This window comes from Arvicola amphibius, chromosome 1 (assembly GCF_903992535.2).
Source record: "Arvicola amphibius chromosome 1, mArvAmp1.2, whole genome shotgun sequence".
Lineage (NCBI taxonomy): Eukaryota > Metazoa > Chordata > Mammalia > Rodentia > Cricetidae > Arvicola > Arvicola amphibius.
This window is the reverse complement of record NC_052047.1, coordinates 18,472,231-18,491,278: the sequence shown is the minus strand read 5'-3', so window position 1 is coordinate 18,491,278 and position 19,048 is coordinate 18,472,231. Positions and strand designations below refer to the sequence as shown.

The 19,048-nt window shown below is 37.1% G+C and overlaps 1 protein-coding gene across 1 annotated transcript in view; it reads right to left on the bottom strand.

Moving 5' to 3' along the window:
- The window catches only part of LOC119806744 (transmembrane protease serine 11D-like), a 76,468-nt gene that overhangs the window by 10,605 nt on the left and 46,815 nt on the right, over positions 1-19,048 (bottom strand). The window contains exons 5-8 of the mRNA XM_042054653.1: positions 14,616-14,683; positions 9,430-9,584; positions 2,879-2,917; positions 721-898 (exon numbers count right to left, since the gene is read on the bottom strand). Coding sequence (XP_041910587.1) covers positions 721-898; positions 2,879-2,917; positions 9,430-9,584; positions 14,616-14,683 — 440 coding nt within the window. The remainder of the gene's footprint in view (positions 1-720; positions 899-2,878; positions 2,918-9,429; positions 9,585-14,615; positions 14,684-19,048) is intronic.

The window sequence follows — 19,048 nt, the reverse complement described above, 5'->3', positions numbered from 1 at the left end:
AGATCAGTTTTGTGAAACTAAATTAATGGGATTTTCTAGTCTCTAGGCCAACATCAGTCTACTATTTAGCTTATGCAATATAATGTGAAAATCATTTTCAACAAAAAATTAAGAGTTATCTTACTTATCTAACCTGATGTATATGTATGCTTTGCCTGAACGTATGTGTGTGCACCACACGCATGTCTGGTGCCTGCAGAGCTCAGAAAAGGGTGTTGATGCTGTGGAACTACAGCCACCATGTGGGTGCTGAGAACTGAACCTGAGTTCTCTGAAAGCTCAACAAGTGCTATTAACCAACAAACCATCTCTCCAGCCTGGACCACAGCAATTTACCATTTTTTTAAAAAACAATAGTGTAACCAGACCTACCAGGAACACTAGCACTTAGTTAGTAGTGTTGCCCTAATTTGAAAACAGAGTGCAGTTATGTAAATTCTATGAATTGAATTTAAATCAAGCACTCTAGTGTGTGATTCTTATTTTCTTTGCTATGTTGTAGTACTGTCATTTGAAAAAGAGAGCTATCTACAAATGATTATGCCAAAGGAGAAGAGACAGTTACACTTCCATAAATAAAAAAGAAACAACTCAGAAATAATTTCCTTTGAATTATTTAGGTGTCAATCCAATTATGTTTAGTCCTGGGGTAGCGGGTGGAGTCTTCATGTAGCTGTCTCTCCTGATTATTCCCAGATGGAAGAGTAGCTGTGGACTCACCTTCTGAAGCAGTGAGCTGCTGTCAGGACCCACGAGTTACTGATCAGGGCACCTCCACAGTGGTGGACATTATTGAGCTGGAGACTGACTTGCCAGGGCCAGTCGCCTGTGTCGGCTAGAGTGCCCCCAATGATCCTCTCTTCAGACAGTGTGATGAGGTCCGGGCGGGCTCCACATTCTGCCAAGAAAAATGGATTAACTTGCTGGCCTGGTGATGCTCCTTCCCATTCAGAAAATTACTGCAGCAATTCTTCCTCATTGACGATTTCCCACCCTTTTCCTAACACGTGCTGGATATTCCAAATGCATGACCACTTATTTTTATTTGAGGCAGGGCCTCATATAGCCCAGGCCACCTCCAAACTCTATTTATAGCTGAGAAAGATCTTGAACTACTGATCATCCCAAGTCTACACCCCAAGTCCTGGGATTATAGATGTGTTACTATATATCTGGTTCAATATGTTATATTTTTAAGGGACAGGCATGTTTATGAACTGCGTTACAGAACACAGTTCTGAAGTAAATTGAATAAGGCCATCTAATTCTGAAGCAACTTTCATCATGGTTTGGGATACTTCATTAAGTGTGGGCTAGCACAGGTCAGTACTGGATATGCCTCCATAGGCCCCAAACTCCTATATTGTTTCCTTTTTCTAGCTACTCAAAATATGACCTGTGGCCTTATTAAATGTTTACTCCTGGAACCTTGTTGGGAATACTGACTTTCAGTCCCACACCATCTAACAAGTCAGAAACTGTTATTTTGAGGAGAGATGCATGTAGCAGGCATGGTCGGTTGGGCCCCGCTGCTCCTTCTACAGATGCATGTGCATAGTGAAGTTGGAGTAAAACCATTGTACCCAGAGACTTCCTCCTGAACACTGTAGTTCACCATGGATGTTCTGGTTCTCCTTACCTGGCTGTGTATGAGTAAGAGGACCTTTGGAAGGAATTGAATGTGACAGAAGATTCTGATTTCTAGAATTATGTTTAAGACTGGTTAGACCACTCAGCTGTCAATGTAAGTTTGATTTCTGGGACCCATATAATGGAAGGAGAAAACTGACTCCTGCTTATAGTCTTGCCATAGCATGTGCATACAAACAAATAATCAATAAAAATGTAACTTAAAAAATATAACTTTATTTAAATATTTTAAGAAACCTACAAACAATTCAGTGAGGTGAAATGGACTGGCGTGGGTTAATTTGCTCAGTTCTTCTCAACCCAAAATGTTATATCTTTTCTTGTATTTAATGTTTATTAGCAATAATAGACATATAATCATTAATATACATTTCTATTGCTGGGTTGGTAATAGGTTGCTAATCCTAAGCATTTGTTTTCTTACAAATTCTCTAATAAAAGAGGATTAGACTTTTATTAAGAATATATTTGGATATGGGTTCTTTTCCTGCCTTCTCCAAATAAATTCTTTGGTGAATTATTTTATTACAGTTTTATTCAAAATAATTGTAAATTAAACACAGAACTGAATTGAAAAATATATTAGAGTGAAGTACCTTTTAGAATCTCTTAAGTATCTAAAATAAATCAGAAATCCAAGTACATGGAACTAATTTCTAACTACATTTGACTGATTTGAGACATAAATTTTATGTTTCTAGGAATTTGTACCTGTCCTCTTAGCCTAAAAGTATATATATCGAGTGATGTTGGGACATGACTTTCCCTTCAAGTTAAGGGCTTCAAACTTAAAATACTTTTTACAATTTATTACCTTATGATTAACCAAAATCCACAACAAAGCAAGGCACTCTGGTGGTTCAAAAAAGCTACATGGATGTTGTCATCAGCCATAATTTACAAGTCGACAGAAACACTGCTTTAGAACCACAGGAACAAAGCTCCCCAGAACTGCCAAGAAAATTGCCTGGAGCTTGTTCTTGAGTGCCAAGCGGATTAAACTCTACTGTAGTTCTATTCTTTTTTCTTTTCTAGAAGGAGGAGAAATTACTAAAACACTCATACATCAGCCACTGTTAAGAGCAGTGACTGCTTTCTACAAGATCCCTACAGAGTAAACTCAGAACGAAGGTACCGGCTTCACAGATAAGACTTTGGCAAAGGGCTAAAAAGACTTGAACTTAAGATCCTTATAATTTGATAACTACAAAATAATTAAAAATCTTACCTTGAGTCAAAAAATTTTCTGTATCCTGGTCAGTGAGTGCTAGTGTTAAAAAAGAAAGAGTGAGAGCAAGATAAACAAAATATAAGCTGAAAACCATTTCACCTTGGTTTCATGAAGCTCAGTGCCAGGGCAACCAGAAACTCAGTCACTGGGAGGGTTTGCTGAAATTCAGATTCCCAGGCTCCACCTCAAGCCTTTGGAAAGAACCTCTGAGTCATGTGCCCCAGAAAGCTCTCCTTGCAACCCCATCCTAGTTTGTTGCGCACAAACTGTTGGAAGTTCCTGCTTACATCTTTCATGAAATACAGATTTTCCTGCTCCAAAGTCACTCATTACTCTTGGCAAAAGAAAGGCTTAAGCAGTCATTACGATTCAGTGTGATATCACTTAGAAGGTAATCATTCATTTGTCAAGTGCACCTGTGAATAGTCATTGGAATATGCATGTATTACTTTACTGATGCTATAGCGTGTGTTGTTTCTTCAGTCGTTAATAAAACAGAGGCTCCCTCAACACATTATTTACAGATTGATACTAACTAAGAAAGTATTACAAATGAGAAATAAAGTGGAGGAAAGAGTAATGATACAGGAAGAGTCACAGATGAAATCATGAAGGGCATAACATTTGCCCTGTACTTTGAAACCCTAAGGAATGGCTCACGAGGACAAGAAGGAAAAGACATTCTGAATGGAAGGTGGCATAACACCTGTGCCCCAGGTTGTAAGATGTGTGTTGTGCAATAGTCAGTAGGTTACTACAGGTGTTGCATGCTGGGTTGTTGGGAGTGCCAGGCAAGACAACAATGTCAGCACTAGGTAGTGACAGTTTGTGTGCTCCACTTCCAGGTCTGAATTCAGAATTCCCAAGGCAGGTCTTACAGTCATCTCAAACTCAGTATGAACAACACATTTTATCTGAAAGTTGCTACTTATATTTCTTCATTTAGTAAAAAAAGTACCATACCTACTGGAAGTTAAAAATGGTCTAAAATTTCCCTTTTCTCATTCTCATTCCTTTTAACAAACCCCATCTTCTTTGCTACTCCATACTTTTATTGTTTGACATTGGTACACTTATGATACTTTCAGATTGATTCTTTTGTTACTTTATTGGACTTATACTTTCTAAAATGAGTACGAAAATATTCTTGCTGGTCTTGAACATTTTTAGTGGGCCATCAATCTTCTTATTTTCAATAAAATGAAATCAAACTTCATAAGACAGGTTTTTATAGTCTTTAAAAATAGTTTATGCCAAAATTATTCCCGGTTTCATAAAGTTTGTGATGTATGATGTACTTCTGTATATGTGTTGCTTTTATTGGTTGGTGAATAAATTTGTTTTGGTCAATGGCTTAGTAGAGTAAAGCCAGGCAGGAAATCTGAATAGAGATGTAGAAAGAAAATAGGCGGAGTTGAGGAGTTGCCATGTAGCTGCCAAAAGAAGCAAGATGTGAGGTAACAAACCACAAACCTCATGGTAAAATATAAAATGATAGAAATGGAAATTTTTAACAAAAACAAATGAGAAAAAAAGAAAAAAAAGAAAAAGAAAAAAAAAGAAATGGGTTAATTTAAGATGTGAAAGCTAGCTAGGAATACGCCTGAGTCTTTGGTCAAACAGTATTGTAACTAATAATGTTTCCATGTGATTATTTGGGTTTGGGCAGTCGGAAAATGAAAGCACAGTCTGCATCTCCAAGTTTGTGCATTTCATTTGCTTTTGTAAGCATCAGTAGGGCCAAGTCATCCTGTTGGAAGCAGGAAAAACAAAACTGATCACTTTTCTTCCTTCTTTGAACAAAACAGACTTGAGTTTGAATCCTAACTGCCAACATATTGACTCTTTGACCTGGGCCCTTATCTATCTATGTTTCCTAAATGTTGTTAGTAAACAAACCTATGGGGATATCCATAAGCTTCTTGTTTCATTGTGCTGTCGAAGCATTCTGTTAGAGTTCTTGCCCCCACCCCCACCCCCACCTTTAGGTAAAGCTTCTTCTTTCCATATCTCACGATATGGAGATCCTTCTTATGTTTGAGTCCATTTGTCCTCTAGTCTCTTTTCTGGATCCCTATATAAGTTGCTGTATTTATTAGATAGGCTTGACCTGATGGATTCTTTCTCTTGCTTCTTCATTTTTTTCATGTTTTGCAAAACAAGCAAGGGTCTTATATGTATAATGGAAATGCTCTCTTCTAAACTGTATCCTGACTTTGTATATCTTCTCTTGATTGTCAAGTCTAACAGTTAGAATATTTTTTTTTGTTTCAGTTTTGCTATGAGTCTCAGGGAGGTAGAAACTGCTATTGATTTATTAGCAAAATTACCCAGCACACTGCCAAATATATAACAACTATCCAGGAAGTAGTTTGGAAGTATACCGTAATGTGTAGGAGAAGAGGCAATATTTGCTTACTTAGACTGGTCTGTGAGTGATCACAGTCAGGACAGAGTGGAACTGTGGATTTGGAGTGGTGTCTAGGAGTTATTTACTGAGATAAACATTAACTCATTAGTTGGAACAAGAAAAGATAGTTTAATGAAGGGAAATGGAGGCATTCAGAGAACTTTGAGGGTCTAATGCCATGATTATCTACTGTTAGTTAAGCCTTTGAACATTTAAACAATTAGGACTTTGGTGGTAGGTATATACTAGACCAGGGCTGGAGCTATGAAAACTATTTGATATTCAGCTCATTATGAAGCCTTGACTCCTTCCAGAAGTATAGGCAGAGCCAGAGGATTTCTTTATTAAGTAGTTTTTATTTCAGTCATGTAACAATTACTTACTGATTATCTATTATGTACCATGATCTGGGTAATAGAAGGAATATATTATAATGGAAGGAAGAATAGCATGAACAAAACTCATCTGTTAATTACCATTGCTGTTATGCAAAAGGGTCAGGAGTTCTTTCAGAAAGAATGGTTAGAAATAGAGCTGTCATATGATCCAGCTATCCTCTGTTGTGTAAATGTCTAAAGGAATCAAAATCAGTTGTCAAGGAGATATCACACCTCATGTGCTTTGTAGAACTGCTAAAAATCACCAAGATGTTTATATGGTTTCTATAACTGTGATAAATACCATAACCAAAAGCAACTGTGGGAGGAAAGGGTTTCACTTTGGTTTACAACTCTCAGGTAATACTCCATCACTGAAGGAAGTTTGGGCAGAAGCTCAAGACAGGACCTGGTACTGCTTCTTTTCTTATATTATCCAGGATCAAGGTTGGCACCACCTATAATGGACTGTGCTCTTCCACATCAAACATTAATAAAAAATATAACCCACTAGCTTGCCCACACGCCTGTCTTGCCAGAGAATGTTTGCTATTTAGATTCCTCTTCCCATATGACTCTAGCTTGGGTCAAATTGCCAAAACACTAGACAGGAAAATCTATCCCTTGCCAACTTGACACGCTCAGCAACAAACTTCCCTTTGTCATTTGTCCACGAGATGGAATGCTAATATTAATATCACAATATAAAGCATTTAAACTTTTTAAAAGTTCCATAGTCTTTAAAGTTTAAAAACTTTAAAAGTTCAGTCTCTTTAAAATATAGTGTCACGTTAAAATTGCAAAGTTTCTCAAGGTATCAAAGGTCTCATAACTGTGTATTCTATAAAATCAAAATAAGTAAAATACTTCCTTATTCCAAGAGGTAATAACCAGAGCACAGTCACTATCAAATCAAAGCAAAACAAAAGTCCTACAGTACATACCTCAGTGTCAGACATCTGGGACTCACCCCATGATCCTTTCCCCAAAGGATTTAGGCAGCTCAAGCTCCGTTCCCTCCAGTATACTCTGGCCAGCTTTACTCCATACCTGCTTTTGTTCTTGGTAATCACCTCAAGGTACTGGCATCTACAAAATGCTTGGTCCTCTTGCAACTGGGTTGTACCTATACCAATAGCCTTTCCTGGGCTCTCTTTGAGGACTGCATGATGCCAAGCCTAAAGTTCTCTGCATAATCCCTTTAATCTTGGAATTTCTGCTGCAACTGAGGCCGCACCTCCACCAGTGGCCTCTCCTGGCCTCCCATGGCTTCAGACCTCATGATCATGGCCTTCATGACCTCTTTATCTTCAAAGTCAGTATGACCTAGGAAACTCTTACTTCTTACCAAGTTCAGCTGCCAGAAGCAGGTGTAACCTTAGGCTCCTCTGGATCACAGTTTCTGTGTGATGACCCTGAGGAAACACTTGCCAGAAAATTCCCCCTTAATGATCCTGGCCTCTTGTCAATCACAGCTAATCCTTCAGCTGCAGCTAACTAGAATGACAGATTTTTAATTCAAAACATTGAATGGCCCCAACAGAGTCTGTAAGGGTCTCATAAACCTCCCCCTAAAATTTCACAAGCTGTGCCACTGTCACCTGTTTCAATCTCAGCATTATCTGTGAGTTCCCGTAATGGCTCTTTATGCTCTGAACACTCAGTGGCTTTTCTAGCCTAAAGTAACAAAGTCCTTACACAATTTGCCAAAACTAATCTCATCTATGATATCCCATAAACCTGATATCAATTTTTGTGTTAATTAGGTTTCTATTGCTGTGATGAAACACCATAATCAAGAGTGACATGCTGCCGGGCGGTGGTGGTGCACACCTTTAATCCCAGCACTCGGGAGACAGAGGCAGGCAGATCTCTGAGTTCGAGGCCAACCTGGTCTACAAGAGCTAGGTCCAGGACAGGCTCTAAAAAAGCTGCAGAGAAACCCTGTCTTGAAAAACCAAAAAAAAAAAAAAAAGAGTGACATGCTGTGTGTGTGTGTGTGTGTGTGTGTGTGTGTGTGTGTAAGGTTTGTTTTGGCTTACAACACCAGATCACAATCCATCACTGGGAGAAGTCAGGGCAGGAAATCAAGGCAGAAACCTGGAGGCAGGAATTGAAGCAGAGACCATGCAGGAGTGCTGCTTATTGACCGGCTCACCTGAATTGCTCAATTTTTTTTTTTTTTTAAATACACTCCAGGAATACTTGCCTGGTGGTACTGACAAAAATCTAGCAGCATAATACCCATCAGAAATTTACAAGTATGCAAAGAAAAGTGGTACAGAAAGCCTGTGGAATATTATGTAGCAATAAAACAGGAGAATGCTGTCATTTGAAACAACATAGAATAGGAAGGCATTGTGTGTTTTAAGTCAGGCTCAAGATAACAAATAATGTATGTTCTTGCTTTCATGTGGGAATTAAAACACTAAACTTAAAGAGGTAGGGAATAGGATAGTTTTTATCTACCCCTGTAAAGGGTATCTAGGAGGGAAGAATGGAGAGAGGACAGACAATGGGATGGCAAGTAAGGATGGGTAGGAAGGATCGCTTTTCATGTTCTACTGTTGTAATGAACTATGCTTGAAAACTATTAATGAATATTTTAACAGACTTACCAGAGATGACATTAACTGTCCCCCAAGCAAAGAACTATTAAATGTCTGATTTGATAGCAAAGCCGGTTTCTCTGATCTAATCTTTATATAATGCATAGGTATTGAAATGCCACAGTACCCTGTATATAGATCTATTGACTACATGTTGGTGGGGGACAATTCTGCATTCTGTCAATTATGTTTTAAGTAAATGCTGATTGGCCAATAGCCAGGCAGGAAGTATAGGTGGGACAACCAGACAGGAAGTAGAGACGGGGCAATGAGAACAGGAATATTCTTGGAAAAAGGAAGCTCTTCCCACAGTCCTGTTCAGACACCAAAGAAGCAGGATGTGACCTGCCCCACTGAAAAAGGTACTGAGCCATGTGGCTAACTAGAATAATGGTAATATAAGTTATATGAGCTAATACAAAGCCTGAGCTAATGGGCCAATCAGTTTTATAACTTATGTAGACTTCTGTGTGATTCTTTGGGACCTACCGGATGTGGAAACTGGGCAGGACAGAAACCCCAATAAGTAGCCGGTTCTTTATGTTACAACATGTCAATTCAAATATGTTTTAAGCATTTTTAATCATTTGCAAATTTTGTCATAATAAATTTTATAAAACTAAAAAAGCATTTTCTCATTTTTCTTATGCAAATTTGAGATATCAGTCCTGAATCATATTCCCATTTTACAAAGATAAAACCGAGGCCATAAATCCTTTTAAATTCCAACCTCTAAAATTCACTTCTATTGGAACCGTCTTAACTTACGTAATCCATTTCAGAAAGAAAATGAATTTTTTTTTTATCATGCTGTGTCATTCTATACAGGGCTCAAAACAATAGAAAAAGATATGGTAGAACAAGTTAAAGTACATTGCCCTTGTGTGGACAGTATGAAATAGATATCTCCCTATGTTGAAATTATTGTATTTAGGAAGAAAATCAAATCTTCAAAATATTTATGACTAGTAAAAGAGAAAAATCTTAGACTGTTTATGTTAAAGGACTATATATTATATTTAGAATTGTAGTACAGTTTTGGTGGTTCAGTTACAAATAATGAGGTAAGATTCTCATTTAATTAATATGTGAATTTGAATGAATAAATTTGTAACCTATATTAAAACGAAAAGGCATAGAAATGATACTTGCATGTTATCTCATTTGAAGGGGCTATTTCCAAGTTTCCAGAGTTATTCAGTATGCGTAGCACAGATTGGATTCTGCTTTTCATGGTTTTTTTATTGGCACGTTTACTAGATCGAAATTTCATGACAGCATCTGCGATCACACCATTCCCTTCTTTCCTGAAAGTCAAAAGAAACAGACACCTTCAATACTTTTGTGCTATTTATATGCTCTTGATGAGACCATCTTAAAAGAATTCATTTGGGAACACGTTTGCATAACGGGCACACTTAATGATATCTCACAATGCTATTTCCCAAATTGGGTTTTAACACAGCCCACCATAATCACCATACAGAATAGCATTTTGAAACCAGAATGCTGGGCTGGAGAGATGGCTCAGAGGTTAAGAGAACTGACTGCTATTCCGGAGGTCCTGAGTTCAATTCCCAGCAACCACATGATGGCTCATACCCATCTATAATGAGATCTGGTGCCTAGAACACTATATACATAATAAATAAATTTAAAAAAAAAGAAACCAGAATGCTACCACCATGTGACTTTTCATAAACTATTTACGTTTCTTAATACACTAAGTCCAGAAATCTTACTGATTTAAATGGTTTTTTTCTCTGAAGATTATATGCATAAATTGATAAAGAACTTTTGGAAAGAATGCATGGAAAATACTAAGGTGCACCATAATAACCATTACCTGTTATTAGACTTACCAAGTTGAGAAAAATATTTATTTTCTTAAACTAACTTAAAAGTTGATGAGTTTTCAAATTTACGTGAGTTAAAATATCAGTTTTCTGTTATACAGATGCATTCATCTGACCACAACAACAAATTTATAGGCATATATTAAGATTTTATTTTTCTTTTTATTGACCACAGAGACTCATTTTTCACAATGAACTTGATATCAAAACTTAGATAAATTCTACTTTCTTTCATATCAACAATGTTAGGTTGAAAGTGGGCCTCCAAATAGCAGTGTTGGTGGCAATGACCTAAACTGAGTGTCTCTGATTGGGTAAGCAGAAGGATTGTTATTAGTTAAACAGAAGTCTAGATTCAGAATTACTAAGGAATTTTGTAAGGTCGGCTTCTGTTTATCACGAAAACCACTATCTCCTTTGTCTACCCCAAAGAGCAACCACTGTGGGCTAAGGCATCCAGTTCTCAAACAAGTTCTACCAGCTCCAAGACCCCCACCCCACTGACTATCATTGAAAATTGGATTGCTTTCCTGACAAGCGTTGTTCTCCATGCCCCCAGACAGCAGTTTGATCTTATCCCTCCAAAAGCATTTCTTTCTACCCACGGAGTGAACCAGTTTGCTGGTTTCATTGAGCCCTCACTTACAAATAATTAACATTATGGGCCACCTCCACCATCTGGTCTTGGCTTGTGTTCTTTCTAGTTTCATGTTAATTTGTCACAAGCTATAGTTATCGATCAGGAGGGGATCTCGATTAAAAAAAATGCTTCCATAAAATCAGGCTGTAGAGCTGGGTGGTGGTGGCACATGTCTTTAATCCCAGCACTCGGGAGGCAGAGGGGGACAGATCTCTGTGAGTTCGAGGCCAGCCTAGTTTACAGAGAGAGTTCCATGCCAGCCAGGGCTACACAGAGAAACCATTATTTTAAATAATAAATAAATAAATAAATAAATAAATAAATAAATAAATAAATAGATGAGGCTGTAGGATATTTTCTAAATTAGTCATTGATATGGGAGTATCCAGCCCATTGCAGGTGGTAACATGCCTTGCTGGGACTCCCGGGTTCAAGAAGGAATCAGGCTGAGCAAGGCATGAGGAGCAAGCTAGTAAGCAGCACCACTGCATGGACTCTGCATCAGCTCTTCCCTCCAGGTTCCTGCTCAGTTTGAGTTCCTGTCCCGACTTCCCTCAGTGATGAACAGTGATATGGAAGTATAAGCCACATAAACCCTTTCCTACCCAGGTTGTGTTTGGTTATGGTGTTTCATCACAACAATAGTAACCTTAAAACTAGGGTAGTTTGCTTCTTTTTGGGGAAAGTGCAGTTGCCAAATTTGGCTCAATGTCTCTCGTACACCTCTGTATACAGTTTCCTCTGCCCAACTCAAATGCCAGTTCAAATTGTAGACTTAACATCTGTCCTAGGAACTAATTTAGTATATATTTTTTAACGTGTACAAAACAACATTTTGCGATGCTAGGCGCTACTCTAAGTTCCAGTAATTGGCTGTGGTGAAATTTCACTATTGCCACTCTCGTGATTGAGCAACTTAGCTGGAGCAATAGACACTGAACAATTACAATTTATGTATTGCTAAATCTAAGCAATTTTAAAATTCTATGTAAATGTTATATAAAGTGGTATGAGTTCTATTTCAGATTCAAAACTGAATCCACAGGATAATGAGGAAAATTACTAGTATCAAAAAAATCTGCTAAGTTACATATTCTAGACTATTTAATAGGCTTCCATTTAATAATTACATAACAAAATAGAGGCATGGTCTTGGGTGAGTGAGATATATGGAATTAGCATTTAGATTTCAAACAACTGAACTCTACTGGCAGTGTGGATTAAAGAGAAAAAATCCTGCTCACCCTAAAGAAAGGGCTTATCTCTTTCCAAGGCTCAGCTATAAATGGGGAAAAAGAGTTTTTCCCCAGAAATTTGGAATCCTGAATGTGGCTAAAAATATTTGCATTTGTATTGATACTATCTATGCATTCTTAGACTCTTTCAGATGGTAACAAGTTGCAGTATAAAAAGGAAAAAATAAATGGGAATCTTGAAATTCTCAACGTATTATTACCAGTAGAGAAATATATTTGAAGTGATTAATGATATAAAAGAAAGAACGGCCAAGATCAAAAACACTGATGATGCTGGAGAGAATGTGGGGTAAAGGGAACACTCCTCCATTGCTGTTGGGAGTGCAAACTGGTACAGCTGCTTTAGATATCAGTATGGTGATTTCTCAAAAAATTAGGAAACAACCTTCCTCAAGACCCAGGAATATACAGGTATATACCCAAAAGATGTTCAATTGTACCAGAAAAACCAGAAAAACATGTGCTCAACAATGTTTATAGCAGCATTGTTTGTCATTGCCAGAACCTGGAAACAACCTAAATGCCCCTCAATTAAAAAATGGATAAGGAAAATGTGGTATATTTACACAATGGATTACTACACAGCAGAAAAAAATTAATGACATATTGAAATTTGTAGGCAATTGGATGGATCTAAAAAACATCATATTGAGTGAGGTAACCCAGACCCAGAAAGATAAATATCGTATGTACTCACTCGTAAGTGGCTTTTAGACATAAAGCAAAGAAAACCAGCCTACAATTTACAATCCCAGAGAACATAGACAGCAATGAGGTCCCTAAGAGAGACATGGATCTAATCTACATGGAAAGTAGAAAAAGACAAGATCTTTTGAGTTAATTGGGAGCATGGGGAGCATGAGGGAGGGTTGAAGGGGATGGAAAAGGAAGGGAGGGGAACATAGAAAAATGTATAGCTCAATAAAATCAATAAAAATTTAAGTTGTTTAAAAATATGTTTGTGTTTATTCATATCTGGGGATAAAAGATCACCATGTCAGAGAGGCAACTTCAAGAATAATCAACAGTGACCGTGAAGCCACTGAAAGGGGAGAGTGTGAACTGGGATATGTGGCTCATAGGGTACTCTCATGTTCAATCTGTGAGGATCATACTAGAGCTAGCAAAAGAAACAGAGAGGCTATCTAGATTGTAAGCAGCAAAATCATGGCTGTGAAGAGTCCTAAGAGGCAGGGAATGATATTTCAAGGACAAGCCAACAATGGCAAATGGTGCTCAGAGATCCAAGAGTAAAACTGAAGTAATTTTCTTGGATTTTGTGATTTGGATGCTGTTGATGAAATTGGCAAGAACACCTTACATTTTGGAGTGTGGTCAGAAGACAGACTACAGTGGATTAGTGGCAAGTGAGACGTTAACAAAAGGAACAAAAACTTGAATGGTTGTTTTCCATCGACTCCTTCAGTATTGGTTTAAACCTTTATCATTGCAAGATAGTGCAGACACAACAAATCACCCAAAGGAATGCACACTGGATAGAAATGTGGTTTGTAACCTTTCTGTAGTTTCTCCCTCAGCCTCTTATTCCTCTTCAAAGCTCGATTTAAACACAATTCTGTCTATTTTTGTGATGTTAATTAGTCCTTGAGAAAGAATTCATGCACCTTTTTGCATGAATTTCCATATTGCCATGTGAAGGACTGAGCAATGTGGTCATTTAAGATGTTTCTGGGAACATTGTTCAGTGTGACTGTTTTTGTGGAAGAGCCTCTCCTGTCATACCACATGGAGTAGCAGATTCCCAAAGCCTCTCACTGCCACTCCTGTCCACTACAGACTTCTCATGGGTTTTACTTCCATATTATCCGTTTATTATGACATTCCATGCAAGTGAAGCCAAACTCTTACTTCTGGTGTTGGCATGGTGTACTGTATTTTGTAACAAAAGGAGGTACTGTATGTAGGCTGGTTTATGATATCCAGAGGATTTATACAGTAGCATGGCCCTGTTACTGCCACCTCACACCAGCTTTTCTTGCATCCATTAAGAATGTGGTGATACTGTTATTTATACAATAGTGTTGGAGGAGGGCCACTTGTTTGTCCCGGCCTCTTAGTCCCAACATAATCACACAGAAACTGTATTAATTAAATCACTGCTTGGCCCATTAGCTCTAGCTTCTTATTGGCCAATTCTTACATTTTAATTTAACCTCTTTCTATCAATCTGTGTATTGCCACTTGGCTGTGGCTTACCGGCTAAAGTTCTGGCATCTGGTCTCTGGTGGGGCTCCATGGCTTCGCTCCGACTCTACCTATTTTTCCCAGCATTCCATTTAGTTTTCCCTGCCTACCTCTATTCTTTTGCCCTATCAGGCCAAGCCAGTTTTCTTTATTAATTAACCAACTGTATTCACAACATACAAAGGGGAATCCCACATCACAATAGCAAAATGAATATAGCATTTTACTTCATTTTTAAGATGTCCCATTTCTTATTATTTTTATTTTCATCTTATTATAACAAATACAAGAACATGCCATTTAATATCCACAGTGCGAACGGAAGTCAAACATACTAAGCTGCATCTTTGCAAATATGGTTTTTGTTATGCTTTCACTTACCTGAGTTTGACAACATGTGTTCTGATAAACTCACTTTTTAAATCTGATTCTCGGAATGTATTAGTAATCTGCAGAAAGAAAATGGAAAAATAATCTCACTGAAATTGTGGTCTCTTCCTTCTATTTAATGACTCTGTAACATGGGTCTTATATGTTGAGAAGTAGAAATCTATCAGATGAGGTCAGGTCAGTTTTGTCACAGATAGCATAGAACTAATATAGGCCAATAGTATAATCTTCTGATGTGGGTCCTGTTTCACAGCTATTAAGCAAAAAGGATCTGGACAGGGCATGCCTTCAATACAAATCTCTCTAACTACATCAAATGTTTTACGTCATGAGACCTTATGACATATGATTTGCTAGTTGTGAATGAGGTGATTGGGATAAGACTCAAGTCAACATTAAGGAAATTGTTTCACACAACTCGATATGCATGTGGTTCACGATGACTGTGTTTCAAATGGTTGAAATCAGGCTAAGGTTAATTAGTGATTAATTAGATGATTAAGGCTGATTACTGATGAAAATCTGAAGGGAAGGTGGAAAGAAGCAAAGAACAGTGTTTTTTTTCCCTGTTAATTTTTGACTCTAAACTAATCTACAATCATTTGTTGATAATTTCTTGGTCTAACAACCTTAGAGGTAGCTGTCTTGTCAGTTAACAAGGAATATTTTGTCAGAGTCCTAATATGGTTCAAGGTCAGGTATATCGTGTTTTTATAGTAGGAAATGGATTTCTTTCACTTATATGATGCGGTTGACCCCAGTGTATGTCAACGTGAGATAATAGAAATGAGGAGTTAGGCAGCGTGCTGGACATTATATTTATCCAGGAGTTGAAGTCAACTTTTCTTTAGCTGATAAAATTTATATGATTTCTCTAATACAACAACTTTTAAAATCAATTCCCATTAGCAGATTAATAGCACAACCAGTGATGTGGAAAAACAATTTTGTTTTTCCCATATAGACTTTACATTTTCTTAAATATAGTGAACTTTGACTGTATTAAAATCATTTATATTTCCTTTAAAAATTGAGGAAATGCAGCAACTTTCATGAAAAAAGCAAAATCACCGAATTATATAGCGTGAAGTAAACTAGTTCTATCATTTAGTGATCTATATTTCAGTTATCTACGTAAAAAGACATGGGTTACTGTGTTTATTAAGAGCTTGAGTCATAACTGCTCCCTACCAGACTATCCAAATGAATTAAATTTTATACTCATTTGGTTTTATGATCTGTTTTATTGATATTTTTATAACATTGGGGAAACTAAGTAAACAATAAAAAAAGGGATTTTGTGTTTTCCTCATGATTGATGGTTGGTTTTAGGACTCTGTTCATGTTATAGAATGCTCTTCTCTTGGAGGCCTGCTGTGTTCTGAAGGGAAATGGAGAGCAGTGGATCTGGGCGGAGGGGACTGGAGGAGTGGAGGGAGGGGAAACTGCAGTTGGGATGTACTGCATGAAAGAACAAACAAAGAGAGAAAAGAAAACTCTAGCATTCTTACCAGTCACACTTACGATTTTTAAAGACTGTGAATTATATGTCATGTAAGTAAACTCCAAAAATTGAAACATAAGTGACCATCATTATACATATTAATAAAGTAGATCATATAAAAGCATTACAAATAGAATTAAAGTATAATTGTCACATTTTTGCTTTTAAAAGGGAAACACCGTAGCAGCTCTCCTGTGTTCTATAAACCACTGTTTCTAGTCTGTTACCTAACAGCTAGAGTGTGTCTGTCTGTTATCTGTGAGGCGAATGGTAGAGATGATGTTTTCTGGTCTTCTTTAATATCCATGATCATATTTTGCCACTTTAAACTCAGAGATTTAAAAAGCTCAATTTTCAAGGTAGAAAGGAAATAAGGTATGTGGTCATGCGGTCTGTCCGCTGTAACACTGGTCTGCAAGTGTGTGTGTGTGTGTGTGTGTGTGTGAACTATACTGCTCTTCTCTGAAGAAATGGAGGGAGAGTCAAGATGAAGCAGAGCTGGGACGAGGGGACACCGCTGAAACTGCAATTGGAATGTATGCTATGAGAAAAGAATCTATTTTCAATAAAAATAAGCAATAAATAAAATGAATTTAAAAATTACAATTAAATTGGAAACATTAAAAATTGTAAATAAAGACTAAGATAAATCAAAAAGTTACTTTCCCCTTTATTTTGGATCAGAGCTTTTATCAACTGAGCCCTTTCTTCCATTTTTAAAAGGATGGGTGTCCTGGAGCTCATGCTCCTCTGATCTCTGTCTCTCTATGCATTTCCATTGTCTTGTTTGTTATTTATAGGAATGCTGTTCTGCAAATTTTGAAGAGGACAGTATTTGTGGTTTACTGAGACCTATGAAAAATAGCAAGTCTTCTATTCAGAGACATGATACCCTGGTTTAAATGCTGGTCCTTTATTCTTTTATTTATAAAAATATTCTTTTATAATTCTATAAGCATTTATTCTTCTACAGAAAGATACATGTATATATTAACTATGGAAACCATACATCAAAAATTCAAGGAAAAATTTAAACATTAACTATATTATCAAGATACAGCACTTCAAATATAACTTGGTAATGATGTAGGCAAAGATTGATCTTGTGGAAAAGAGCAAAAGACAGAAGATAGAACAGGGAGAGTTTAGCGTGTGATAAAACTGATAACAAGTACATCACTTGCATCCAAAAGCTACCCACACAAACCAAAAAAGCCCCACAAATCTACTGAAAGATTTTAAAAATCTGCTTATAGAGAAGCTTTTAAATAAGATATTGTGGTCCCATATGCAATAATGATTATTAGGTATTTTAAATTGTGTATTTCTGAATCCATTAATATTTAAACATATAAAATTAAATGAAGATATATTTCTTGAAGAAAAGAAGGCAATAGCATATATTTGGCTCTACTGTAAGAAAGACGTGTGTTTGCATCTGTGTAGCAGATGCAGTTTGCCTAGGAAGGCAGCTCAGACCTTGAATGGTTAGTACTAGACGTGTACCCCCATTGGGCTTTTTTGAATTTTCTTCCGTACATTTTATGTGTGTCCTGACATTTTTATGTATTGTGTAAAATCTTAATAAAAACACTAACATTACCTTCATTTTAATGGGAAAGGGTATATATACATACTTTGTGATTTATGTTTTAGAAAATGTTTGAGAATAATTTAAGGATGACAAGGTTTAATACTACGTGTCTATATGTATGTATATATTCTAAGACATTAAATATTTTGCAAAGATATATAATATTTCTTTTTTTCCTTTCATGTCTTTGTGTTGCTGAATATATGGTATTTCTTATGCCAGTTTTTTACAGTTAGCTTGTCTCAGTTCTGTGTGTGCTTGGTTAAGGTTGAGCTGACCTCTCGTATCTGTCCTGATCCGTCTGGAACTGAATGACCCCATTAAGACATCTGCTGTGTTAATAGGAAGCTGAGTCTTGATCCCCACAGTGAAGCTTGATCCTTTCAATATTTAGTTAAACCCAGAAATGCTACATTCTATTATCGTGTAGATAGGGACTTCTCATAAGTAACTGTTTATGACAATATCTCTCCAGGTTTAGATCATTGATAGCTCCAAGAACTTTTGGATGCTCATGGATTGAGCACCAAGCAGACAATTTCTTAGCACAAATGATACAACTGAACTCTCTAATTTTTAAGAACAGATTGAATGGAGAAAGCCTGAGATAGGGAGTGTTGGTGTGCTCAAAGGGAGTTTAAGTACAGTGTTTGGAGCCTTGGTCCTTTGCATTATGCAATGATGCCAGAGACATCTTGGATCAGGTTGCGACGATTGTGTTATGCATGACAAAATTTTTAGTGTAGGTATGATTTAATTACAAGAAACAAAGATGCTTAATCATTTCCCACTGTTAGTCCTGAAAATTTAAGTACCAAAGTAATGCATTTTTGCATTGTATATGTTGGAATGCTTGATTTTAAAAAATGCTGTTTGAATTTCTAGCTTAAAGTTCAAAAGTCAAATAAAATTTGGCTTGCGATGAAGAGAACTTCCAATACTAAGCAAGTTCTGTGTTGGCTGGTTTTATGCCAACTTGACTCAGGGTACAGTCACTTGACAAGAGGGAACCTCAGTTAAAAAAATTACTCAAGATCAGGCTGTAGGCAAGCCTGTGGCTTTTTTTTCTTAATTTAATTAGTGATTCATAGAAGAGTGCCAAGTCCAATGTGGGTGGTGCCACCCCTGGGCTAGTGGTCCTAGGTTCTATAAGAAAGCAGATTAATCAAGCCACGAGGAGCAAGGCAAAAAGCAATAGTCCTTTTCTGATTTCTTTCTCTGCTTCCTTATCCTTTGCATATAGGAGGGTGACTGATTTTTTGGAGTTGATCTTGTATCCTGCCACGACACTAAAGGAGTTTATCAGCTGTAGGAGTTCTTTGGTGG